The sequence below is a fragment of the Ranitomeya variabilis genome, chromosome 1 (genome assembly GCF_051348905.1).
Source record: "Ranitomeya variabilis isolate aRanVar5 chromosome 1, aRanVar5.hap1, whole genome shotgun sequence".
In the NCBI taxonomy this organism is placed as follows: domain Eukaryota; kingdom Metazoa; phylum Chordata; class Amphibia; order Anura; family Dendrobatidae; genus Ranitomeya; species Ranitomeya variabilis.
The window spans coordinates 194,908,115-194,935,915 of record NC_135232.1 but is presented as its reverse complement, the minus strand read 5'-3'; the positions used below and the strand labels follow the sequence as shown (position 1 = coordinate 194,935,915).

General features: G+C 41.3%; 1 protein-coding gene across 2 annotated transcripts in view; it reads right to left on the bottom strand.

Moving 5' to 3' along the window:
• Positions 1-13,085: 13,085 nt before the first annotated feature.
• SLC27A6 (solute carrier family 27 member 6) overlaps positions 13,086-27,801 on the bottom strand; it is an 82,518-nt gene continuing 67,802 nt past the window's right edge. For both annotated transcript variants that reach the window (XM_077291517.1, XM_077291506.1), the window contains exons 10-11: positions 16,955-17,085; positions 13,086-15,054 (exon numbers count right to left, since the gene is read on the bottom strand). In XM_077291517.1, coding sequence (XP_077147632.1) covers positions 14,878-15,054; positions 16,955-17,085 — 308 coding nt within the window. In that variant the 3' untranslated portion in view covers positions 13,086-14,877. The remainder of the gene's footprint in view (positions 15,055-16,954; positions 17,086-27,801) is intronic.

Here is a 27,801-nt window from a genome sequence, read left to right as displayed (position 1 = left end):
TTGCTAAGCAATGCACTGTGACTGTATCGTCACTTCTCTTTACTTCCGCAGCTGCGCACCACATATGGCAGGCGTTTGGGTATGCCGAGTGATTATGAGGCAGCTTGACTTGCCTGGAGCATCTCGGTTACTAGGTAACGCGGCACTGAATAGTTACATCACCATTTGTCTGACGCACCGGATATAATGTTGGATATTTGTATACACATATGGCAATTGGGATTTGATTAAATACTAGTACTATGATGATTCGCTGGAAATAGATTTAAATAGACCCTCACTTCCCCTCCTTACCACACGCCCCTGGAAGAAGAACTTATCGAAACGCGTGTAGGGGTTACCACTGGTCCTGTGTGTGTGTACAGAGGTAATTATGATCTCATGATTATGCCGCAGTTGAGGTCATGCCTGGCAATATTGCAAGTATTAAAAACTTCAAGGCTTAGGTGCCATGCAGTATATTGTGATCTTGGCCATATTTATGATTGATTAATTTAGGAGTACATTTTAATATAAGCTTTATAGGCTGCTTGGACAGTCAGTTATATATTTATGCACACTGGCACTTTAGCATAGTAGGCCTTTCTCTTAGGCAATTCATTAGACATAATACCTATCAATTGGGCTAACAATAATTAAGAAATAAGTTATTTAGTGACTTACCTTTTCTCTCATTGAAGTTTAAATTTGAATTCAATTTAGGTTTCTTTTACATAGCCTCAACATCTTTGGTTACCATTTTGGTAAAGATGTCAACTGCAGGTACCAATGTCAGAGGAGGAATTTTTTTCAGTTTATTAATCAACCACATGGGATGTGCCCTCATCCATTAGTGATTGTATATCTGTTTTACAATGAAGTTTCTTTAAAATGAATTTCCTTGAAAACAGGTGTATATCCTTTACTGCCGTTAAATGTCTAAGCAGGATAAAGAAGAAAAAGTTAAGCCTTTTTGCAATAGAGACATTTGTGCATCTGTTAAGATATGAGTTGATAACAGTGCCCAAACAGTAGTTTTCTACCACATACAGGGCATCGGTGTACTCTGGAGAAATTTCACAATAAACTGCTTGGTCATTTTTCTCCTGTTACCCTTGTGAAAATGAAAATTGTGAGGTTAAAACAACAATTTTGCTGGAAACATTATTTTTTTTCACTTTTACAGGTCAACATTATAACATTCTGTGAAGTGCTTGTGCGTTCTAGATCCATACCACACCTCGAGATACGTTCTTTCAGGGGTATAACTTTAGAATGACTCACTAAAGGGGATTTTCACTGTTTAAGTATACATGGTTTTGTAAATGCAACAGGGTGTCCGCTATCTATTCCAGCAAATTTTGCACCCCAAAAGTTAAATGGTGCTCTGTCCCTTCGGAGCCCTGCCGTGCATCCAAACAGTAGTTTTTAACACATTTGGGGTATCTCTGTACTTATGATAAATTGCACAACAAATTGTGTGGCTCATTTTCTCATGTTATGCAGCGCCCCAGAGTCCTGGTCGTTGCAGTACTGTGGCTCCGCCGCTAAGGGGGGCTATGGTACGTCTGATGGCACTGAAGGAGTTCATCTGACCAGGTATCACATACACCAATACATTTCACAGTCGGGCCTCCAGGGGGAGCTAAGGGTGATATTTATTAGGCCACTCCTCACCGTGTGGGTAAACTGGGGATCAGGCAGGAAGTTAGTTCAGAAAGCTGACTGGGTTGGAACCAGGCAACACCTTGTGGCAGGGGGTGTTGTGGGGAAGATTCGGTAGGGTCCCTGTCAGGTTTGGGACCCTGACAGAGGCCTGGCAACAAGAAAGAACGTCACGGGACCGTGCCTGCTCAGCATAGCGGCGGTGCCCTAAGAAAGGATCAGAAGCGAGATATATTGTGCTGAGTGAGAAACGAGATCAAAGCAAGAAGGATAATACCAGTAGGAGTCGTGCTGTAAGACCGAGGCAACATCCTACTGAGGCGCACAACCGGCGGCCGGAACGCCGAGGAAGTATTCATATATCTAGCTCCAAGCAATACTTCAAACCAACGGCAGGACAGTCAGTCACAGGCGGGCTGTCTCACCTAAATCACCTATGCAGACTTGGGGGGCAACCTGTGGAGAGGGGCGACTCTAGGGTCCCGGAAGAGCTCCGAGCCTACCCGTCATACGGGTGCGTCCCAACCATAACACCGGGAGGGACGGAGGATTAGCAGGACATCATCTAATCGAGTTGTTGTGAGGGAACACGAGAAACAGACACAACAGTTGTGGGGACTATCCCGTAAGCACAGCAGGGGAGGACCACAACACATAGCGCTAGCAGGAAGGCACAGATTTCCACCTGCAAGGAGAACTCTGGAGGTGCCATCGGACTGGCCGGACTTGCGCTGCCTGGTGAACCGTATTCCGGACTGAGGACCCAGAGACCTTCAGTAAAGAGGTAAAGAGACTGCAACCTGGTGTCCTCGTTATTTACTGCACCGCACCACCACCACTATCTACATCTATCACTGTACGCCCCTCAGCAGGGTCACGGACCGGGTCTAGCCACCGTGACAACCCCAGAGCAGAGACTTAGAGGCCCGGTACCGGGTACCCCTCGGCCCTGTGGCAGTGGGGGTGCTACAGTTACCCTTATGAAAGTGAAAAATTTGGGTAAAACCGCCGGTTACAGAGGCGTCGGCTGATATACAGTAAGTACTACTCCCATCAGCCTATGCCTGCAGTCGATAATAACAGTGAGAGCAGGTGCCGCTGATGGAAGTATTCATCAGCCGGTGCCTGCGCTGTAAATAAATGAATATTAATTAAAAAAATGATGTGGGGTTTGTTCTAATTTTGATAACCAGTGCAGGCAAAACTGACAGCCCCAGGCTGCAACTGTCAGCTGTCAGCTTTATCATGCCTGGTTATCAAGAATAGAGGGATACCTGCGCTGGTTTTTAAAAAATGATTTAAAAGAAAATGGCATGAGGTCACCCCCATTTTAGACAACCAGCCAAGCTGAAGCAGACAGCTGGGGGCTGGTGCACTCAGGTTGGTAAGGGTCCATGGATATTGCCCTCAGCCCAAAAATAGCAGCCTGTAGCAGCCCCAGAAAAGATGCATCTATTAGATACGCCAATTCTGGTACTTTGTCTGGCTCTTCCCACTTGCCGTGGAGCAATGGCAAGTGGGGTAATGGTTGTGGGGTTGTTGTCAAATGTTTTATGGCCTCTGACATGAAGCTCACAGGTTACTAATGGAGAGACGTCTATACTGGGTTTGTGTATATTTAAAAACTTACTATGAGGTTAAAATCATTTAATTGAAATAAATGACACAGACTCTTTATTTGAAATAAAATTTATCCATTGAAGTACTCTTCTACTGTAAAATACAGAAAATAATAAACCACCATGGTACTCACTTTATGCCTAATCTACTGATGCCCATATCCCCTGTAAAAAAAATAAAAAATGATAAACAACCATATCCCTCACCTGTCCGATTTGCAGTTAATCAATAACACTGCTCAACACAATTTTTCTGGCAAAAGGTTTTAAAACATATTTTAAGTCAATTTTGGCTGCTGATTACGAATATGAACTCCGTTTTTGGCTATCACATCAGGATTTCGAGATATTTTCAATTTTTTATGAAAATTACTCCTAATGTTTTATGATAAAAACACATGATTTTTGGTACTACATTTTGTATATTTTTAATCAAGGAGTAACAAAGATTACAAAGTCTATGCACAGCAAATCAAATATACTTACAGAATTAGATTACAAAATATAAAAACACACACACACACATATATATACAGGTCCTTCTCAAAAAATTAGCATATAGTGTTAAATTTCATTATTTACCATAATGTAATGATTACAATTAAACTTTCATATATTATAGATTCATTATCCACCAACTGAAATTTGTCAGGTCTTTTATTGTTTTAATACTGATGATTTTGGCATACAACTCCTGATAACCCAAAAAACCTGTCTCAATAAATTAGCATATTTCACCCGACCAATCAAATAAAAGTGTTTTTTAATACCAAACAAAAAAACCATCAAATAATAATGTTCAGTTATGCACTCAATACTTGGTCGGGAATCCTTTGGCAGAAATGACTGCTTCAATGCGGCGTGGCATGGAGGCAATCAGCCTGTGACACTGCTGAGATGTTATGGAGGCCCAGGATGCTTCAATAGCGGCCTTAAGCTCATCCAGAGTGTTGGGTCTTGCGTCTCTCAACTTTCTCTTCACAATATCCCACAGATTCTCTATGGGGTTCAGGTCAGGAGAGTTGGCAGGCCAATTGAGCACAGTAATACCATGGTCAGTAAACCATTTACCAGTGGTTTTGGCACTGTGAGCAGGTGCCAGGTCGTGCTGAAAAATGAAATCTTCATCTCCATAAAGCATTTCAGCCGATGGAAGCATGAAGTGCTCCAAAATCTCCTGATAGCTAGCTGCATTGACCCTGCCCTTGATGAAACACAGTGGACCAACACCAGCAGCTGACATGGCACCCCACACCATCACTGACTGTGGGTACTTGACACTGGACTTCAGGCATTTTGGCATTTCCTTCTCCCCAGTCTTCCTCCAGACTCTGGCACCTTGATTTCCGAATGACATGCAAAATTTGCTTTCATCAGAAAAAAGTACTTGGGACCACTTAGCAACAGTCCAGTGCTGCTTCTCTGTAGCCCAGGTCAGGCGCTTCTGCCGCTGTTTATGGTTCAAAAGTGGCTTTACCTGGGGAATGCGGCACCTGTAGCCCATTTCCTGCACACGCCTGTGCACGGTGGCTCTGGATGTTTCCACACCAGACTCAGTCCACTGCTTCCTCAGGTTCCGGTCACCTCTTCTCGTTGTACAGCGTTTTCTGCCACATTGTTTCCTTCCAACAGACTTACCATTGAGGTGCCTTGATACAGCACTCTGGGAACAGCCTATTTGTTGAGAAATTTCTTTCTGGGTCTTACCCTCTTGCTTGAGGGTGTCAATGATGGCCTTCTTGACATCTGTCAGGTCGCTAGTCTTACCCATGATGGGGGTTTTGAGTAATGAACCAGGCAGGGAGTTTTTAAAAGCCTCAGGTATCTTTTGCATGTGTTTAGAGTTAATTAGTTGATTCAGAAGATTTGGGTAATAGGTCATTTAGAGAACCTTTTCTTGATATGCTAATTTATTGAGACAGGTTTTTTGGGTTATCAGGAGTTGTATGCCAAAATCATCAGTATTAAAACAATAAAAGACCTGACAAATTTCAGTTGGTGGATAATGAATCTATAGTATATGAAAGTTTAATTGTAATCATTACATTATGGTAAATAATGAAATTTAACACTATATGCTAATTTTTTGAGAAGGACCTGTATATATATATATATATATATATATATATATATATATATATATATATATATATATGGCACACAGATGAATGACAAATGGCAGTTATTTGACCTTTCTTTTCTTGGCTGATCTGTGATGTACAGCTTCTGGGTTGTCTCTCATCAAGCTCCAGCAATAGTCAGCCATCATATGTGAGTCCCACCGGCCTTGATACCGTTCTTCCGTTGTTTTAATGTCCTCATGAAAACGCTCCCCTTGTTCCTCGCTCACATCCCCAAGGTTCTCTGGAAAAAAGTCCAAATTGCAGTGTAAATAGTGAATCTTGATACTCATTCTACATCCAAGATTTCGCAGACTCATTAGTAGCTCTTCTACAATCTCTTCATAGTTGTCTGCTTTCTTATTCCCTAGAAAATTCTGCACCACATTACAAAATGCATTCCAAGCTCTTTCTTCTGTGTCATTCATTGATGTGATAAAATTTGGGTCTCTCATAAGTGTTCTTATTTGAGGTCCATCAAATATTCCAGCCTATTTCTTCTCTTCACTAAGACCAGGAAAAGTTGGACATATATAGTTAAAGCATTCTCCACTGTGATTGAGAGCTTTGACGAACTGCTTCATCAATCCAAGTTTTATGTGTAAGGGAGGAAAGACAATGTCCTTCCTATCCACTAGAGGATCATGGATGACATTCTTATCGCCAGATACCAAACTCTGTCGCTGAGGTCATTCAGTTTTCACCCAATGCTCTGCTGTAGCTCTACTGTCCCAGTAGCACAGAAAACAAGGGTGTTATCATAACAAATGGGAATTATGCATGTTCAAAGAAAACAAAGATATTCTCACATTTATTGGGAGACTAAATGAAAACTAAATTTTCCTTAGTGAACCGCATAAACCGGCATTTTTCATACACTACTTATATTTATCATGGAATTCATGAAAATGAGCTATATACCTATAGCGCAAAAACGTGATGTGATAGAGAAATTATAAGATCAGATTTGAATTCAGCACCCTCAAATTAGTCTAAAACTGTTCTTAAAGTCCATGCCAGAACATTTTTTTTTTTGTAGACCAGTGTAATCATTGCAGCATCTTCCCAAGCTGCACCCCCAGGGGAACGAAAAGCTTAGTCTAGGTTGTCTCTCCTCCCAAAAGAGGAGCCAATGGTCTGCAGGTGAGGAGTGAAAGTCCATGGATATTTGGCTCTCCCCAGCCTAAAAATAGCAGCTCGCAGCCACCTCATAAAAGGTGCTTCCATTAGATGAGCCAATTCTGAAATTTTGCCTGGCTCTTCCCACATGCTCTAGTGCGTTGGCAAGTGAGGTAATATTTTGGGGTGATGTCAACTATTTAATGTCTGCTGACATCAAGACCAGGGGTTAATAATGGAGAGTTGTCTATCAGACACCCCCATTATTTACACTATTGTCAAAAGTAATAAACACGCACACAGATAAAAGTCCTTTAATTGCACAAAACACTCCCCAACCCATTTTTACCCATTGATTACCTTTAAAAAATAAAATAATCGAAAAGTGTCCACCATAAAGCCATCCTACATGACGTCCAAAGCGCTGCCAGTTCCGAATTGTATGCACATACCCTGACAGTTCCATGTGAAACTAGCTGCTATGATGAGCACTGATGTAAATAAGCTTATTGCAGTTCATAGCCGATAATCTGCAGTCAACTTACTGACGTTCACCGCTTGCAGTGTGAGAAATTTCTCACTCTGCGAATGCTGACATCGGTAAGGTTATCGAAGTTCTTAGCCAATGACTTGATGTCAGAGGACATTACACAGCTGACATCAACACCAAAACCTTTACCATTACCTTGCTTGCCAATGCACCAGGTCAATATAGAAGAGCCAATAATAAGTTAAGCGCCAAAATTGGTGCATCTAATGGATGCACTATTTCTGTTGCAGCTGAGGACTGGTGTTATTAGTGTGGGAGGGGTCTAATATCCATGGCCCTTTTGCAGTCTATTATGATCAGCATGCAGCTGTCTGTTTAGACTTTGGTGGTTATTAAAAATAGGGGGGATTCATCATCATCATCATCATCATACGCACAGGCCTCTGCTGGTGAATACTCTCATCAGCATTGCCTGCTCTTGCTACTATCAGCGAGACCAGGCGCACGATGATGAAAGTAGTAGTCATTTGCCAGTGCTGGACCAGCAGTAACCTTTTAAGTGCAGATCACAGCCGCTGGCTCACGCTCTGTCCTCTGTGTGACAGCATGGGAACCCGCAGCGGTCCGCAATACCCAGTAGCTGTGACCTGCGGTGACTTCAATAAGGTTACCGCCATTAAGTGAGGCCAAATTCACTGATACCAGCAAAAACTGAACTTGACATTAGCTGAAATGCTACAAGAGATACTTGACTACAGTCTTTTAGCTCTCGTCCTTCTCCAGGTGTTGGTCACCTTATTTAATGCGGCTGCTGCATTCATTCGAAACTGTGCCCACCTTTATGACCAATTTTCACAAGATTTTGAAAACAAATCTTGTGGCTATTGGGCATATCAGTGGGCACAGTTTTGGACCAATTCAGTTAGTTGTAGTGTATTTTCTCACCCTTACTCTGATTTTTGTTTTTACAACTACCATCATTTTACTCATTCTCTTGATTCTAGTAGGGGATTCTCTCCTGGTATAACCAGATCCTCTCTCTCTGGATCAAAGGAGGTGATGCTGATCCCAATGATTTACCAAAAATAAGTTTCCTCCCACACTGGGATTCTCTGCATTATTTGCAGTGAATGAGGTCAGTTAGCAAATAATGGACAAAAATTTTACTGAATTGAAATAATATTGTAAAAACTGTGCCACAAAATAGCCTGAATTTCTAAAAGCAGATAATAATCTTTGCAAAAGAAGCAGAAACCTGTCTCAATTCTACAATCAGACTTCCCTTTGGTGTAAAGTGCTGTTTTTAGCAGGGGCACAACAGCGGGCACAATTAGTATGCTGGCTGGGCTTTATAGCATGCTTCATTAAGTGAATACAGGCTACACAAAGTTCTAACAATAAAATAAGACCAGTCTCACAGTCAGATCCGAATACTGGTGCATTTAATGTGGCCCAGGACGTGAACAGGAAATAGGTAACAAAGAAGTCATTCCATTAACAGTAAGCTCTATTATAGGGGGGAGGATATTCATTCCAACACATCCTAAATAGTACATGCCTAGAACTAGAACAGTTACTTGAACACAGTAGAAACATTTAAAGGAAAAGTAAACCAGTGTTTTAACATTTCTCTAAAGTCTTTTACCATTTTTTTTGCAGCAAGAGTTTTTTTTTCTTTTTTATAGAGCAAGCTCTAAATATAGTGTTTTTAGGTGTTGTTGTCCCATATAGTTTTTTTTTTTTTAAAGCCAAAAAATATCCTGCAGAAAAAAAAAATGTTTGTAGGATTATGGGCACTGATTTTATAATATAATAAAAGCCTATAAAGCAAGGAAGAATAAGATGCAAAAAGTGAAGGGAAGGAGTTAGGAAATATCCAATGTCTGTCACCGCCTAGTTCCTTGTCCATTTACAGGTTGTCCTGACAATAGCTAATTGTCTCATTCGACATTATCCCACATATTTTCTCTTCAAGTAAAATTAATTGTAAGTAACTTACACAAAAAATCCTTTTTGTATTTTTTCTGACAAAAAAGTCTATTCATTTCTGTTAAGACTTAGTAAAGTCTGTTATAGGTTTATTGAAAAACTCCAGTTCTAAGAAACTCCTGGGGTTGAAGCTTTAAGCATGTGGACGTATGACAATCATTTTCCTAAAGATAATTCACGGTAAAAAATTGCCATGTGATGTTGAGCCTCTTACGCAATCATAAGACCTTATGAGCCGACACGCCACGAGAAGCTCATGTGAGCACAAATCAATAAGACGACAGACTTCCATAACTGTTATAAGGCTTTTATTACTAGACTCTATCAGTTACAGTATTTATCACAATTGCATCCTCAGTATCAAGTAAAATATGACTTTAAAAAACTCATTTGACATATGAAAACAATACAAAAAAAAAATCCTATTTTTTGTCTATTCACTAGTTTGGAATTTATGATATGTTGGTTTTATCGATCTAAAATGCACATGAATCTGTTGTAAGTGTTCATTGATGATATAAAATATTCAGTCAAGTGTATTATTCATAGATTGTTAGCATTTACTAAACTATAAGTAATACCCCCAACAAACCAAAAGGAGCAGGAGAACTCTAACAAGAAGATATGTGCCTCATCTGGTGCCAACCGAAACTTGCAGTGTGTTGAAATGTAATTGCTGCTTTCATTCTCATTGCTAAGCTATGCCTGCCCGCTGCTTAGCAAACCACAAAGAAGGCAAATTATTCATGAAGTTGATAATAAAAAAGTGCACGTGCAAAAGACAGACAACAAACATGCTGCACACCCAAATGTCAATATAGGCCGATTTCAGCACGTTTACTCCCTATGCCTGGGTGCCCATATTCAAAGTCAGAAAAATGATGTAGTAAATTTGTTCTGAAACTAGACCCCAAGAAGGCAAGCTACATTAAGTGTGCAGTCCACGTAGACACAATAGCATGAAACATGCCTTGCGAAAAAAATGATCAATGACCAATTCATAGGTCTATTAGACGCATTGCAGTTATTGCCTATGAAAGCGTTTGTATTACGAAACAGACAAGTGGTTCAACTTCCACAAAAATATTAGTATCAAATACTTGTACTCATCCAGGTGGTCGAATGGCTGCTAATCCTGAAGGAATTCTCTTTTGATTGCTACAACTGGACCACTGGATGAGTGCGATTATTTGATACTAATATTTTTGTGGAAGTTTAACCACTTGTCTGTTTAGTAATACAAATGCTTTCATAGGCAATAACTGCAATGCGTCTAATAGACCTATGAATTGGTCATTGATCATTTTTTTCGCAAGGCTTGTTTCATGATATTGTGTCTACGTGGACTGCACACTTAATGTAGCTTGCCTTCTTGGGGTCTAGTTTCAGAACAAATTTACTACATCATTTTTCTGACTTTGGATATGGGCACCCAGGCATAGGGAGTAAATGTGCTGAAATCGGTCTATATTGACCTTTGGGTGTGCAGCATGATATTTGTTGTCTGTCTTTTGCACGTGCACTTTTTTTTATTATAAATTTTTTAAATATTTAGAAATAAAGTTTATTTGTTTTATTACCAATCATTTTTACTCCAATATGCTAGTCTCTATTTATTCATGAAGTTGTTTGAAGGACATTGTTCTAAGAGATTGATCCTGCCCCTAAAATACTAATAATCAATACTTTATTGAGAATGGTCATGAAAACATAGAGGATACAATCTGTAATCTGGGGGTGAGTGGTCACTGTGAAATCCATATGTTCAAGGCAAAATATTTCACAATATTGTTGTGTAATATAATAACAAACACATAATTTAACCTCTTTTATTGCTGTCAGTTAGATAATGTGGTTTTCCACTACTAAGACAACTCCTTTTAATTCCCCCCAGTAAAATAATAACACTTATGCAGACAACCAGTATCGGTGACTTTCCAATGGTGTTGGCACTGATCACTTCAACCAATTAGCGCTGGTTTACTCTCCCCTCCTTCAGACAAATCCAGACATCTGGAGGAAGGGAACAAGCAGCAATCAATTACATCTGTTGGAGGTGAGAGTGAAGCCAGCGCTGACTGGCCAGAGGGATCGTGTGACATAACAATGTCACGTGAGCTCCCGAACACCAGTGTCGACACCGCTTAAACGGTGCCAGGACCAGAGGTGAGTATACATGTTATTACTTTACTGGGAGAGAAAGATAGGTATTCTGAAGGGGTTGTCCAAGTAGTCTTTTCTTAGATCTCCAAGTTGCACCATTCCACTGTTATTTCTGCAAAAATGTATGAACAAATTGACACTTGGGTGAAACCATTAACTTTCTTATTGTAGCATGTCCATACATATTCTGCCCATTGTCCAAAGAGCGCTGACAGTTATAGACTGTGTACAGATGTGACAAAGTGAATAGTGATGACTATTTGTTATTTTATTCATACAGCTGTAGGAGTATCAAATGAACGTCACATTGAAGGATTGTAAGAAAAGATCCTCCAGAATTGTTATTTTATGAAAAATAATTCAAGATGATCTATCAACTCCTGGAAAACTTCATGAAATAAAATGAGAGCAAAAATATAAACCCATTCTTAAATATATATGTATACAACTTATTTTACGAGAAAACAAACTACGTGAAGTCGTCTCTCTGCTGTCTCACTATTTTGACAGCTGTATGAGACTTTCTGCTTTTGAGCTGGAATACCATTGTGTGTGGGGAGACTAGAAGTGTGCAGCATGGAACTACAGAGCAGATCTGTGCGGCTGTCTTTCTTCATGTTGGATGTTATTATGTAAACACTGTTATAAAACAGATTCCTATGTATAATGGAAAAAGGAACAGAATGAGGCTAGAAACAACAATTGAGGTAAATTCTGTAACAGCCCATTTTGTGTATACTGTATGTGGTTAGAGACTCAGATTAACTCTTTACAAGAACCTGATTCTTTATTTTGCAGATAAATCCTTGATAAGTAGCTACTATAAGTCATATTCCTGCAAGTTAAAGGGGTTGTCTGGTCCAAATTGACAAGTTTGCAGTCACTCTGTAGAGAAGCCAAATAGTGGGCGTGGCCTCACTCAATGCAAATGTATGGAACAAGGCCACGCCCACTGGACGGGCTCAGGCAGGGAGTATGTGTAACGCATACATTCCCGCCTATCCTGGCTCAGAACCTCGTGAATCCCCACAGCAGATAATGCATGCTCTGTGCGGATTCATAAGTCATACAGAATAACTGCAGACTTATCAATTTAGATGAGACAACCCCTTTACACCTTTAGACCAAGTTGTATTCTCTTCCTTTATCTGGCTACATAATAAGCAGACATATTTTTACATTTCTGTTACATAACCATATTTAGTATAAAGTAAAATTCCTGTCAAAAGAGTTTTCCTCATTTGCGCTTTGCTGACAAGGAGGCAGTGGGATCCACCATGCTTATGATTCTCTTTTGGTGGTTTTATGAGAAAGCGTAGGTAAATTGGAACCCCCATCATTTTTTATGGACCCGTAACTCGCCAAAACTACAAGACAGGCCAAATTAGGCCACTTTGCCATTTAGTACAGTATCCGCTAGTTCAGCTTTCCACTTCCCACAGTTGGTACTTCTCAGAGAAAACAATCTCATCAGATTTGGTGCTCACTCTTGTAAAATGAAAGTAAAACCTCCATCGCAGTAACACTAGTGGAAATCACATGATTTGTGAATAGAGATCTTGAAAATTTGTGGATAATCCCCAAGCTGATGATTATTGAAGACGTCAATTCACAGGATATTATTAAACTCTGAATGCCACAGCCTGGAAGTTCGGGCTTGAGTTTACTAGAAAGGTTGAGTCCTTTTCATGGAACTTTAACCCCTTAATGACGAGAGGTATTTTTGTTTTTGCATTTTCGTTTTTTACTCCCCTTCTTCCCAGAGACATAACTTTATTATTTTTCAGTCAAAATGGCCAATGTAGGGCTTGTTTTTTGTGGGACGAGTTGTACTATTGTATTGGTTTTAACATATCGTGTAATGGATAAAGGAAAAAAAATTCCAAGTGCCGTGATATTGCAAAAAAAGTGCCATCCCAGAGTTGTTGTTTTTTTTTTACCATGCTCACTAAATGCTAAAATTATCCTGCCATTATGATTCTCCAGGTCATTATGAGTTCATAGACACCAAACATGTATAGGTTCTTTTTTATTTAATTGTTGAAAAAAAATTCCAAAGTATGTTAAAAAAAGAAAACTTGCGCCTTTTTCCGATACCCGTAGCTTCTCTATTTTTCATAATCCGGGGTTGGGCTTATATTCTGCGTGCTGAGCTGTCATTTTTAATGATACCGTTTTGGTGCCTATACGATCTAGACAGTGGCATTTAACTAGTTAACAGCCGCAGGTGGATCGTGATTCCACCCGTGGCTATTGCGGGCACATGTCAGCTGTGTATATCAGCTGTCATGTGCCCGGAAAGGTGTGAGCTCAGCGCTGGAGCCCGCACCAAACCGGGGGAGTCTGACATCGGCGTATTATTATGCCCGATGTCGGAAAGGGGTTAAAGGGTTGCCCGGACTTCTGATAAAAGTATGCAGTCACTTGCATTTCGCGAAGCAAAGAAAATGTACTCGAAACGTGGGCGGAAGTATGTAAACCCCATACTTGTGGTCACATGACTGTCTGCTCTCGGTGACAGAATCAGATAATCCTGTCACTGTATGGTGCACATGGTGTAAGATTTTGGAAGTCTGCAGTTACATTGAGTGACTGCAAACTTTTATCAGAAGAGCGGACAACCCTTTTAGGCTACTTCTGAGTAGTTTTGTTATATGTATAGAAATCACCAGATTGGGGCTTCCCACTGTTTTATTAAATAAAAAGGCAGCCCCAGACTGGTGACAAGTGCTCACTAAGTAGTGACAGTTCACCCTTTATTGCCAATCTTAATGTAATTTTTTTTTTTGAGAAGACAGCGTGACACTTGATTTGCAATAGAATTTTTTTTTTACATTTGAAATCTTTCATGCAGTTCACATCAGAGATGGTGCTGAACTTCATTAGGGGATGGAGGGAGCAAATCAATAATTTATAACCACTTAGTTTTCTGGTAGCGCTATTATATTATTGTTAAAATTTAGTCTGTGTCAACTGGAATGTTTCTTTAATCTATTGGCATCTTTTTCAGCCAGCAATAAACTATGGGGCATATTTAGCCTTTAACGGGTTTGGATAAGCAAATGCACTGGGAACCATTTAAAATCGGTGATAAGTTATTCCCATCCCCCCATATATAATTTATAGTACCGGTCTCTTCATGGGGACAGAAGGGTATTTGGACCCCAGAACCCATGTGCAGCTGCAATGTCTGTGCTTACTGTATATGGCACAGCCAGAATAGCGAGAATGTGTTACATACTCATCTACAGGATAGCAACTGTTACTTTTCAGCTGTTAGACATAGCAGAAGTTTGTCCAGCTTTGGAGCCTATAGACCCTACTGATTTATTTTTTTTAATTAAGGCTGTCCACTGATGGATATCAGTCCTCCAGATTTATAATACTTGAATAACATAGTAACAATATATAGACAAGCACAGATTTGTGTATAGTATTGTCCATATTATTCAGTATTCTAAAATTACACGTAAAATGAAGGTATGAGTGTGTTTAGTAGGTCACTGTTTTGGAGGATGCAGTAGTAGCGCCACAGTATAGTTCTAAAGGAATTTTTTAATTATATATGTACAATTATCACGTAAGGACACTATACCTACCCCGTATTTTAGCAGTAACCATTAATGAGGCAGAGCTGTCAGGTAAACATTTGAAGCAGGTTAAAACATCACAGTTTCAAAACTTCCACCAGAGGAAACGTTATTTTTTTACTGCACGGATAATTAAAGGAAACTTATAGTTTTAACAGACCACTTGTGATTTTATCATAAATGTCTTTGGTCATTGGCACATAAGATTTTTGAGAATCGTCTAAGAAGTAAAGTGGATCTGAAATAACGGAAGGATCGAATCCTTGTTCCACAAGTCGAAATTTCTGTTGTTTGAATGTCCCGGTGACTTCCATGTTTTCCTAGAAAAATATTAAAAACACAAAACATTTAATCTACAAAATGCCTGGTGTCAGAAATCTAATGTTTTGGGTATTGGTAATACTGGTAAATGAGTGGGCCTGTAGGAACAGTAAGAAATCAGATGCCCCATGGCCTGCTGAGGTTATCTGCCTCATGTAATGCATACAAGCCCGGGATTCAATCAGTATTCACTCCATACTGAAAATTTAGGCTAAAAGGTAACCGATAATTTTCTCACTTTAAGGTCACGTGCATATGATCAGTATTTGGTCAGTATATTACCTCAGTATCTGTAAGCCAAAACCAGGAGTGGGACAATCAGAGGAAAAGAGAAACACGTCACCACATCTGTATTTATCACCCACTCCTGGTTTTGCCTTATGAATACTGATGTAAAATACTGACCAAATACTCAGCGTGTGAACGTGGCCTAATTCTGATTATACCAAACATGTCACCACTATAAGGTCACCGAGTTGGACATTTCTTCATATGGATCAGCAAAATGATGTGTAATAACTCCCTTTCACTACTTAGGATGATTCCACCAATAAAAGTCTATGATTTTTATGAGATTGTCATATGCTACAAGAGGGTCATTTTGACATAGATTTACCTTTGATGTCCCTGAGGTAAAAAAGAATGGGCACAATAAGATGGAGAACAGATATGAAAACTGACACTGAAAAGGGTGAACCCACACAGATTGGATATGCCTCAGATTTTCTTTCCATAATTCTCCTTTTAGTATCAATCAGTGATGAGGATGACAGACAAAAATTACATCCCCACACTAGAGAATATTGGCAGGGTAATTTCACTGCCTCTGCAAATGTGACATTTGCAAAATATCAATTTATACTGCAGATTTTCACCATGGATTCCACACTTGGCAATGCATAAAGTAAAATCTGTTGTGAATGAGTAGATTTTATGGACGCTGATTAACTGCAGTTTTTCTGCAGCAGAAAAGTTAATAGTGGATACATATGTCTCATCTGGATGTATCCATAAAGAGTACATATTGTCAGTCTGGGGATGCCTTTTATATTAAATAAAATAGTGGGCATCTACACATTGGTGATTTTCCTAAATATCACCTTATTTATAAAAAAGTTGCCAAAAGTAACCCCAATGCCCTCCGAAAGGGCCTGATTATTGCTAGAGTGCAGAGCGGGATCTCCTATATGTCCGTGGCCCTTCTAGCCATTAAAGAGCAAGATCTCATTAGATTTCACTTTTTTAACTAATCCATTGCTGCAACATACTTTACTAAACTGATGACTTCACAAGGCAAAAACTAATAGAATTATATCAGATGGCGTTGACCATGTTAAGACAAATGTTTGAAGGTTTTTGGATGGCTCTCACGACAGTTGACTGATTCCATTAACATATAATAAGGTTCCTCAAGATTCGAAAATGGTCCTGTTTTTTAATTAAAGGGGTTATGTATTACATTTTAAATAGTACATTCCCCTTTGTAAAATAAAAGTACCCTATACTCACTTCCCATATCAGCGCTGATCCAGCAATATCAGTATTGGGTCTCCCAATGCGTGTGTGTCATTATGTCACCAGAGCCCTGCAGCCAATAAGTGGCCGCTATTGGGCTGCTGTGTTTTCACTTTTTTCGGACAAACCTTGGACATTCAAAGCAAGTGAGAGCATAGCTGTCCAATAGCAGCCACTGATTGGCTGCAGGGCTCCCGTGGCATAACAATGTAACAATGTCTTGCGAGGATCAGCAGACCAAGTATTGACATAGATGGAACACAGCAGGTATAGGAGGTGAGTATAGTGTATTTTTATTTTACCCCGGGTAATATATTATTTAAGAAAGGGTTGTCATAGTAGTGGACAATCCATTTAAGTACCATTTTTTAAAAGCAACAGTACCTGCAGTCTTAAGAATCTTGGAAAGGCATATCCAGGTAGGTAGTTTACAATATGCTCATAGACACTTTTTAATTGCAATGACATTCCAGGCTTCAGAATAATTGATGCCATTCCCACTTTTCCCTCATGACCTTAAAAAACACAAATGAAAGCATGAAATTCAGAAAGCACTTGTAGTTTAATTTATGCACTGTAAAAATTATATATGGTGCTTAAATGGTCACTGTCATTTCAGCAAACTTTTCAGAAATCAATAGCAAATGCAAGTTAATATATTTGCTACTAGTTTGATCAGATTAAGACTGATTGCCAGCTCTCTGTGGAAAGGGGGAGTGAAAGATAGAAGAGTGAAAGATAGAGGCAAAGAGACATGCGCAGACCGTTGCTGCTGCTTTCTACTACGTGTTTTATCTCATCCTAGCTACACTACTGACTACTGCTATGTAATATAATCCATGCTGTAGCTGCTAAACATGTGATACTGTAAAGAGGTGACGAGGACCCTCACGTGCCTTCTCTCTGCTGAACACTGTTCACATATTACATGCATCACCCCATGGTGTATTAATGTGAAATGCAATGTTTATACATGTCTACTGATGTTTGTGTACTGCAATGTAAATGCATTTGATATATATTGTGCATAGGAAAGGTTAGGAAGTAGTATAGGACCAAGGGGTTTAGAATACAGATAGGGAATAGGATAGCATAGAATAGACAGGAGTGTTAGTGAGATACAGGCAGCATAGGGGTTAAGCAGTTGGGAGGAGCTAGAGCAGGGCAGTGCATAGCCACATTGATATACAGTAGGAGAAGCACTTCCTGTATAGTTAGCAGAGCCCGGGCAATCTTGCCCAGGGCGAGATGCATGCAGCAGTGAGAGGAGATGGTTCACAGGCCATGGGGATTAAGCTGCTAGGTAGTAATGGGCCCCAGGCTGGGAGTCCTGCAGGCGGTCACCAGCAAGAATAGAAGCCAGCCCAAATAGGATCCGGCATCTAAGACCGGGGCAGGAGGAGCTGAGATGGCGATCCTGGCACCTTTCCCAATTGGAACTGGACCTGGGACTGGTAGGAAGCTGGTTGGCCTGGAGCACGAGTGGGACAGAGATTGTCCAGAAGAGGGACAAGGATTGTCCAATAGTGGGTCAAAGATTGACCAAGATTGAGACAGAGGCTGCAAGGATATAGACAGAGCTGACAGGAAAAACCGAGTCTGCCCGGAAGGCAGGGAAAGATAAGAAGATGTCTTTGTGTTTAACTTGTGCTTCCTGTAAGATTAATATGCTGCTGTTTAGTAAGGTTCAACTGTTGGAAAAAGATCCCGTCTCTGAAGTGATTTGCAGAGCTCATGAATGTGGAGCCGACATGACAGCAGCCGAGAAGCCTCTGACAATAACCGTGAGTGTGTTGTTGCTGTAGTATGGCGAGTGGCCATGTGGTTAATGGGCGGTATGCATCACAGAGGTGGGTGGCCCTGTAATGGAAGCCTGGGCTTGTTTTGCTCAGCAGATCTACTGCTGACAATTACTATACATTGGGGAGGATTCCAGGTGACTTAGAGAGATGGGTGGGTCCAGTCACCTATATACCCCACCCAAGGGGGTGTGTCTGAACACACGAGATGGAGTCTGTGTGTTTGTGCACAGGCAGTACTGGCTAGGCTGAGCCAGAGAGAGGAGGCCTGTGTTATACCTCTGGAGAGGACGCCTCTGAGGATAAGAGGTATCCGGGTACCTGTGCGGTTGTCACGGACAGTTAACGGACACTAATCTGTGTTAGGCACACCAAGGCTCAGCGAGGACCATGGGTACTGTAGAGCCGAACAGTTGCCAGACGGTGCACGGGGTGTTGCATATTATTATCAAGTATGTGAGACTCGGTTTATGGTGTGTATTAATAAACTGAATGGACTGTTTAACCCTGAGTGTCCCAGCATATATATGCCTCAACGACCAGCCAAGTGAGTACCTCCCCCGTTAACAGAGAGTGGAGAAATACCACACTGCGTACGCTGCACATGCAGCAGAAGGGACATTGTATTTCATCTGCAGGACGCCAGGGTGTGGGAACACTACAGCCAGTTGCCACGACTACCACCCTGGCCACCTTACAATACACAGACAGGAGAACAGGAATCTCTCAAATCTCTGTGTATGGGAGACATCAAAACAGCTAATCTCAACCCACTAGCTTACAGACAATTGAAAAGCATAGAGAGTCTGCAGAAGGGTAACAAATTTGTAACAAATGCAGGGTACAAATTATATAGCAAACAGAGATTAACCCCTTAGTGGCAGAGCCAATTTTATACTTAATGACCAAGCCCATTTTTCCAATTCTGACCACTGTCACTTTATGAGGTTAAAGCTCTGGAATGCTTCAATAGATTCCACTGATTCTGAGACTGTTTTTTCGTGACATATTGTACTTCATGATAGTGGTAAAATTTATTTTATATGACTTGCATTTATTTATGAAAAAAAATTGAAATTTGGCAAAAATTGTGAAAATGTTGCAATTTTCAAACTTTTAATTTTTGTGCTCTTAAATCAGAGAGTTGTGTCACACAAAATAGTTAATAAATAACATTTCTCACATGTCAACTTTACTTCAGCACAAATTTGGAAACATATTTTTTTTGTTAGGACGTTATAATAAGGGTTACTAGTTGACCAGCAATTTCTCATTTTTCCAAGAAAATTTACAAAACCATTTATTTTTAGGGACCACCTCACATTTGAAGCGAGTTTGGGGGCTCAATATGACAGAAATACCCCAAAGGGACACCATTGTAAAAACTGCACCCATCAAGGTGCTCAAAACCACACTCAAGAAGTTATTAACTCTTTAGGTGCTTTACAGGAATTTTTGGAATCTGGAATAAAATGAACTTTTTTTCACAAAATATTTACTTCAGATCCAAATTTCTTTATTTTGACAAGAGTAACGGGAAAAAATGGACCCCAAAATTTGTTATGGAATTTCTCCTGAGCATGCTGAGACCCATATTATGAAGAAAACCACTGTTTGGATGCACGGCAGAGCTTGGAAGGGAAGGAGTGCAATTTGACTTTTTGAAAGCAAAATTTGCTGGAACAACTGGTGGATGCCATGTCGCGTTTGGAGATCCTCTGATGTGCCTGAATAGTGAAAATCCCCCACAAGTGACACCATTTTGGAAACTAGACTCCTCAGGGAACTGATCTAGATGTGTGGTGAGCACATTGAACCCTCAGATAATTTACAGAAGTTTATAATGTTGAGCCATGAAAAAAAAATAATCAATTTTTCCTCACAAATGTTTTTAGCCCTAAATGTTGAATTTTCATAAGGCAAACAGGAGAAATTGCACCATAAAATTTGGAGTGCAATTTCTCGTGAGTATGCAGATACCCCAATATGAGGGCGAAAACTACGTTTAGGCACACGGCAGGGTTCGAAATGGAAGGACCGTCATTTGACTTTTTGAATGTAAAATTTTCTGGAATCATTAGCGGACGTCATGTCCCATTTGGAGAGCCATAATGTGCCCAAACAGTAAAAAAAAATAAAAGTGACCCCATTTTGGAACCAGACCCCTCAAGTAATGTTATTAGATGTGTGGTGACCACTTTGAACCTCCATGTGCTTCACAGAAGTTTATAACATTGATACATGAAAATAATCAAATCACATTTTCCCCATATAAATGTAATTTTAGCCCCAAATGTTGCATTTTCATAAGGGTAACAGGAAAAAATGCACCATACAATTTATTGTTCAATTTTTCCTGAGTACGGTGATACCCTATATGTGGGGAAATACTACTTTTGAGGCACAGTGCAAAGTTCAGGAGGGAAGAGGCGCCATATTGAAGTTCAGATTTTTCTGGAATGGTTTGAGGGTGCTATGTCACATTTGTAGAGCCCCTGAATTGCAAGAACAACTACAACATTGGCCTGGGACAGCTCATAGAGCCCCATGGCCTGCAGTATCATCTATCTCCACGCCGATGACATGCAGATCTACCTATCTGAACCTGACATCACCTCCTTACTGACCAAAATCCCACAATGTCTGTCCGCTATTTCATCTTTCTTTTCTATTCGCTTTCTAAAACTGAACATGGACAAAACAGAATTTATCATCTTTCCCCTATCTCACTCTACCCCTCCACCAGACCTATCCATCAATGTCAATGGCTGCTCACTTTCCCCAGTCCCGCATGCTCGGTGCCTCTGGGTGATCCTCGAATCTGCCCTCTCTTTCAAGCCACATATCCAAGCCCTTGCCTCCTCCTGCAAACTCCAACTCCAAAACATGTCCCGGATCCGTACATTCCTTGACCAAGAAACTGTAAAATGCTTGTGCACTCCCTCATCATCTCCCGCCTTGACTATTGCAACCTCCTGCTGTCTGGCCTCCCCTCTAGCAATCTTGCACCACTCCAATCCATTCTAAACTCTGCTGCCCGACTAATCCACCTGTCTCCCCGTTATTCCCCAGCCTCTCCTCTCTGCCAAGCCCTTCACTCTAACTATTACATACAAAGCCATCCACAATCTGTCTTTTCCATACATCTGTGACATGGACACCCGGTACGTACCTACACACAACCTTCAAACCTCTCAAGATCTCCTTCTCTACTCCCCTCTTATCTCGTCTTCCCACAATCACATTCAAGATTTCTCCTTCCCCCATACTCTGGAACTCTCTACCACAACACATCAGACTTTCGCCTACCATGGAAACTTTCAAAAGGAACCTGAAGACCCACCTCTTCCAACAAGCCTACAACCTGCAGTTATGCTCAGTCTACTGAACCACCGCACAACCAGCTCTACCCTCTCCTAGTGTATCCTCACCCATTCCCTGTAGACTGTGAGGGATCCTGTCTCCTTTACTTGTGTGTGCATTTTATTTCTCATGTTGATTGTACTTGTCTATGTATGCCCCTTTTTTCACATGTAAAGCGCCATGGAATAAATGGCGCTATAAAAATGAATAATAATATTTATAATAAAAGAAATCTCCTATATGTGAACTCATTTTACAAACTACACTCCCCAATGAATTCATCTAGGGGTGCAGAGATCATATTGACAGCACATAATTTTACACCACTTAGTGGTGAAGAAAGTATAAATTTCATTTTTAACACTAAAATGTTGCTTTAGCCCCAAGTTGTTAATTTTTCTAAGGGCTAATAGGAATTTTTTTACAACAAACTGAGGTCCATTTTTTCCTGAGTGCGAAAATACCCTACATGTAATCAGGAAATATTTTTCAGGCACAGTGCAAAGGTCAGAAGGCAATTAGCGCCAGATTTTACTTTTATGGTTTGAAGGTTCCCAATGAATTCATCTAAGGGCTGTCCCACACGTCCAGATAATTCCGGTACCGGAATAAATCGGTACCGGAGTTATCCGTGTCCGTGTGCCTGGGAACTCACGGAGGCCATACCTGCGGCACACGTGTGCCGCCCGTATGGCGAGTGGGTACCACACGGAGCGTGTGGTACCCACTCTGCATGGTGCTGAAGCTGCGATTCATATCCTCTCTGCAGTAACGTTTGCTGCAGAGAAAATATGAAGAATAGTGTTAAAAATAAAGATTTAGGTGTCCGCCGCCCCCCCACCCCCTGTGCGCCCCCCCGCTGGTCAGAAAATACTTACCCGGGTCCCCCGTCGGCTGTCGCTCCTTCTTGGTCTTGCCGCGGCTTCTCCTGCATGCGGTCACGTGGGCCCGATCATTTACAGTCATGAATATGTGGCTCCACCTCCCATAGGGGCGGAGCCGACTATTCATGATTGTAATTGATCGGCCCCACGTGACCGCATACAGTAGGACGCGCGGCCAGACCAGGAAGGAGCGACAGCCGACGGGGGACCCGGATAAGTATTTTCTGACCAGCGGGGGGGCGCACAGGGGGTGGGAGGGCGGCGGACACCTAAATCTTTATTTTTAACACTATTCTTCATATTTTCTCTATAGCAAACGCTGCTACAGGGAAGATATGAATACCGGCTTCAGCACCATGTGGGGGGGACAGCGCTTACTGTAGTGCTGTCTCCTGCACGCACACGGACCCCAGACGGAGAATGTCCGTGTGAGGTGCGTGTTTTACGCGGACCCATTGACTCTATTGGGTCCGTGTAAAACGTGCGCTCCCACGAACACTGACATGTCTCCGTGTTTGGCACACGGAGACACGGTCCGCAAAAAATCAATGACATCTGCACAGATGCATTGATTTTTATGGGTCTACGTGTGTCAGTGTCTCCGGTACGTGAGGAAACTGTCACCTCACGTACCGGAGCCACTGACGTGTGAAACCGGCCTAAGGGTGCAGTGATCATATTAACACCACGGGTGTGTCACATTATTTTATACTATTGGGCAGTGAAGAAAAAATAACTATATTTTTAACACCAAAATTTTGTTTTAGCAACAGAATTTACATTTTCCCACAAGAAGTGGGTAAAAATGGCGCTATAATTTGCCCAACAATTTCTACTGAATAAGGCAATACCCCATATGTGACTGTGCAGTACTAAGGCATACGGAGAGGCTCGGGAGGAAAGGAGCGCTATTTGCCTCCTTGAGAGCAGATTTTCCTAGAACAGTTTATGGACTCCATAAACAGAGCCCCTAATTGCTAGAAGAGCAGAATCCCCCTCAATTGACCCCATTTTTGAAATTATACTCTTTTGGGAATTTATCCACATTTGTAGTGTAGATTTTGATTCCATGGTAGATGGGTACTTTCAAGAAACAAGCAGCAATGAATGTTGTCGAGGGAAAATTGCAAACTGCTGTTGTAGTGACCAGTACGTTGCAGTCACCAGTACGTTATGCCCAGCCCGTGCTTCAAGGGACATGCATCTGTAAGTAAGACAGACTCTCATCGCTTCAGAAATGCCACACATGTGGACGCTATATGTTGTTTAGGTACACTGTGGGGCTCAGAAGGGAGGGGGCATTTGGATTTGGGAGCGGAGAATTTGCTGAATTTCTTTTGGAGGATAAGCAGATATTTTGCTTTTCCAGAGCCTTTGTACTACCAGTAACGTGAAAGGCCCTATATTTCAGAGTGCAGGATAAATGTGCACAGAGCCTTATTGCGATCTTTGGGAGGCAGAATGAAAAAATCAACAGCATGTGAAGAAATGGTTTTATTTATTTTTTACGCTGTTTCTTGTTTGGTAAGTGATTAAGCAAATTTGTTCGTCTGGTCGGTGCAATTACAGCGATACCAGATTTATATTGGGTTTTTATGTTTGGCTGCTGCCACACACTAAAAGACACTTTTTATTGCAAAAACTAGTTTTGTGCTTCACCATATTTTGAGAGCTATAGGTTTTCCATACTTTATTTTCCAGAGTCATGTGAGGGCTTTTATTTTGCGGGACAAGATGACTTTTTTTTGCCACCTTTTTAAGACACATGACATTTGCTTTCTATTCTGATTTTTGAGAGGCAGAATGAACAAAATCCAGCAATACAGGATTTTTTTTTATTTTTTTTTTTTGGGGGGGGGGGGGGTTTATGCCGTTCCGCATGTAGTAAAATTGATAAGGCAAGTTTTATTCTTTGGGTCAGTACTATTACAGCGATACCTCATTTATTTATTTTTTATGTTTTGGCACTTTTACACAATAAAAACTTTTTTTTATAGAAAAAATAATTATTTTTGCATGACTTTATTCTGAGAGCTATAACTTTATTTTTCTGGTGATGGAGCTGTATGGAAGCTTGTTTATTGCTGGACAAGATCATGTTTTCAGTGGTACCATGTTTATTTATATCTGTCGTTTTTATCACGTTTTCTTTCACTTTTTGTTCAGCGGTATGATGATAAAGCATTGTTTTTTGCCTTGTTTCTTATTTATTTTAGGTTGTTCCGGACGCGGCGATACCAAATATGTGTACTTTTTATGTCTTTATTTTTTTCATACAAATATTTATTTCTGGGTACAATATATTTTGATTTTTTTTATTGTTTTTTAAAATATTTTTAAAATTATTTAAAACATTTTTTTTACTGTTCTTTTTACTTTGTCCCAGTATGGGACTATAATTTTTTGCAGGCTGATCACTTGTATAGTATAGGGATCCCTATGTTATGTGAACTGTCAGCACTGCACTGATAGAGAGCATGATCTAGCAACTTTACTAGCTCTGGTGACCTGGATGTCGTCATGATGACATTAGGTCACTATGGCAAAGATCGAGACCCCCATGAACTTTTCTACATTTTTTCATGGTACACCAACAAACTTAAGTGCATTTTTTGGAATTTTATGTGACATGTCAACACTAAGTAGCAAGTACAGTATTTGTGAGCTGTAAAGAAAATATTTATGGTTTACTATATATTTTAAAAATATAAAAAATATATATATATATGAAAATTGTGATGTACATTTGTATTCATTCTGAGTCAATACTTTGTAGGACCACCTTTTGCTGCAATTATTGCTGCAAGTCTTTTGGGGTATGTCTCCACCAGCTTTGCACATCTAGAGGCTGACATTTTTCCACATTCTTACTTGCAATCTAGCTGTAGCTCAGTGAGATTGGATGGAGAGTGTTTGTGAACAGCAATTTTCAAGTCTTGCCACAGATTCACAATGGGATTTAGGTCTGAACTGTGACTGGGACATTCAAATATGGTTTCATCTAAACCAGTGTTTCCCAAACTCCAGTCCCCCCTGTAGTCCACCCAGCGTGTCATGTTTTCAGGATTTCCTTAGTATTACTCAGGTGATGGAATTACTATTAAGACAGACATGTCCTCAACTTCTCTCACCTGTGGAATAGTAAGGAAATCCTGAAAACATGATGTGTTGTGGGGCTGTGAGGACGGGGATTGGGAAATACTGATATAAACAATTCCATTGTAACTCTGTATGTTTAACCCCTTCCCGACCCATGACGCCACGTAGGCGTCATGAAAACCCGTGCCAATCCGACCCATGACGCCTATGTGGCGTCATGGAATGATCGCGTCCCTGCAGATCGGGTGAAAGGGTTAACTCCGATTTCACCTGATCTGCAGGGACAGGGGGAGTGGTACTTTAGCACAGGGGGGGTGGCTTCACCCCCCCGTGGCTACGATCGCTCTGATTGGCTGTTGAAAGTGAAACTGCCAATCAGAGCGATTTGTAATATTTCACCTAAAAAACTGGTGAAATATTACAATCCAGCCATGGCCGATGCTGCAATATCATCGGCCATGGCTGGAAATACTGAAGTGACCCCCCCCCACCCCACCGATCGCCCCCCCAAGCCACCGGTCTGTCCCGTAGTCCCCTCCGTCCTGTGCTCCGCTCCCCCGTCCTCCTGTCCGCTCCCCCCGTGCTCCTATGTCACCCCCCCGTGCTCCGACGCCCCCCCCCCGTGCCCCGATCTCCCCCCCTTATACTTACCGAGGCTCCCGGTGCCCGTCCGCCTCCTCCATGGGCGCCGCCATCTTCCAAAATGGCGGGCGCATGCTCAGTGCGCCCGCCGAATCTGCCGGCCGGCAGATTCATTACAAAGTACATTTTGATCGCTGTGGTAGGTTCTATCACAGCGATCAAAATAAAAAAAATTATAAATAAACCCCCCCCTTTATCACCCCCATAGGTAGGGACAATAATAAAATAAAGAAAAATTTTTTTTTTTCTTTTTCCACTACGGTTGCGGTTAGAACTAGGGTTAGAACTAGGGGTAGGGTTAGGGTTAGGGGTAGGGTTAGGGTTACGGGTAGGGTTAGGGTTAGGGGTAGGGTTAGGGTTATGGCATGTGCACACAGTGCGGATTTGGCTGGGGATCCGCAGCGGATTGGCCGCGGATCTGCAGCGGATTGGCCGCGGATCCGCAGCGGATTGGCCGCGGATCCACAGCGGATTGGCCGCTGCGAATTCGTAGCAGTTTTCCATCAGGTTTACAGTACCATGTACACCTATGGAAAACCAAATCCGCTGTGCCCATGGTGCGGAAAATTCCGTGCAGAAACGCTGCGTTGTATTTTCCGCAGCATGTCAATTCTTTGTGCGGATTCCGCAGCATTTTACACCTGTTCCTCAATAGGAATCCGCAGGTGAAATCCGCACAAAAAAACACTGGAAATCTGCTGTAAATCTGCAGGTAAAACGCACTGCCTTTTACCTGCAGATTTTTCAAAAATCGTGCGGAAAAATCTCACACGAATCCGCAACGTGGGCACATAGCCTTAGGGTTAGGGTTGGAATTAGAGTTAGGGTTGGAATTAGGGCTAGGGTTGGAAATAGGGTTAAGATTAGGCTTGTGGTTAGGGTTACGGATAGGGTTAGGGGTGTGTTGGGGTTACAGTTGTGGTTAGGGTTGGGATTAGGGTTAGGGTTGGGATTAGGGTTAGGATTGGAATTAGGGTTACGGGTGTGTTGCGGTTAGGGTTGTGGTTAGGGGTGTGTTGGGGTTAGGGTTGTGATTAGGGTTATGGCTACAGTTGGGATTAGGATTAGGGGTGTGTTGGGGTTAGTGTTGAAGTTAGAATTGAGGGGTTTCCACTGTTTATGCACATCAGGGGTCTCCAAACGCAACATGGCGCCACCATTGATTCCAGCTAATCTTGCGTTCAAAAAGTCAAATGGTGCTCCCTCCCTTCCAAGCCCCGACGTGCGCCCAAACAGTGGTTTTCCCCCACATTTGGGGTACCAGCGTACTCAGGACAAACTGGGCAACAACTGTTGGGGTCCAATTTCTCCTGTTACCCTTGCAAAAATAAAAAATTACTTGCTAAAACATAATTTTTGAGGAAAGAACAATTATTTTTTATTTTCACGGCTCTGCGTTATAAACTTCTGTGAAGCACTTGGGGGTTGAAAATGCTCACCACAC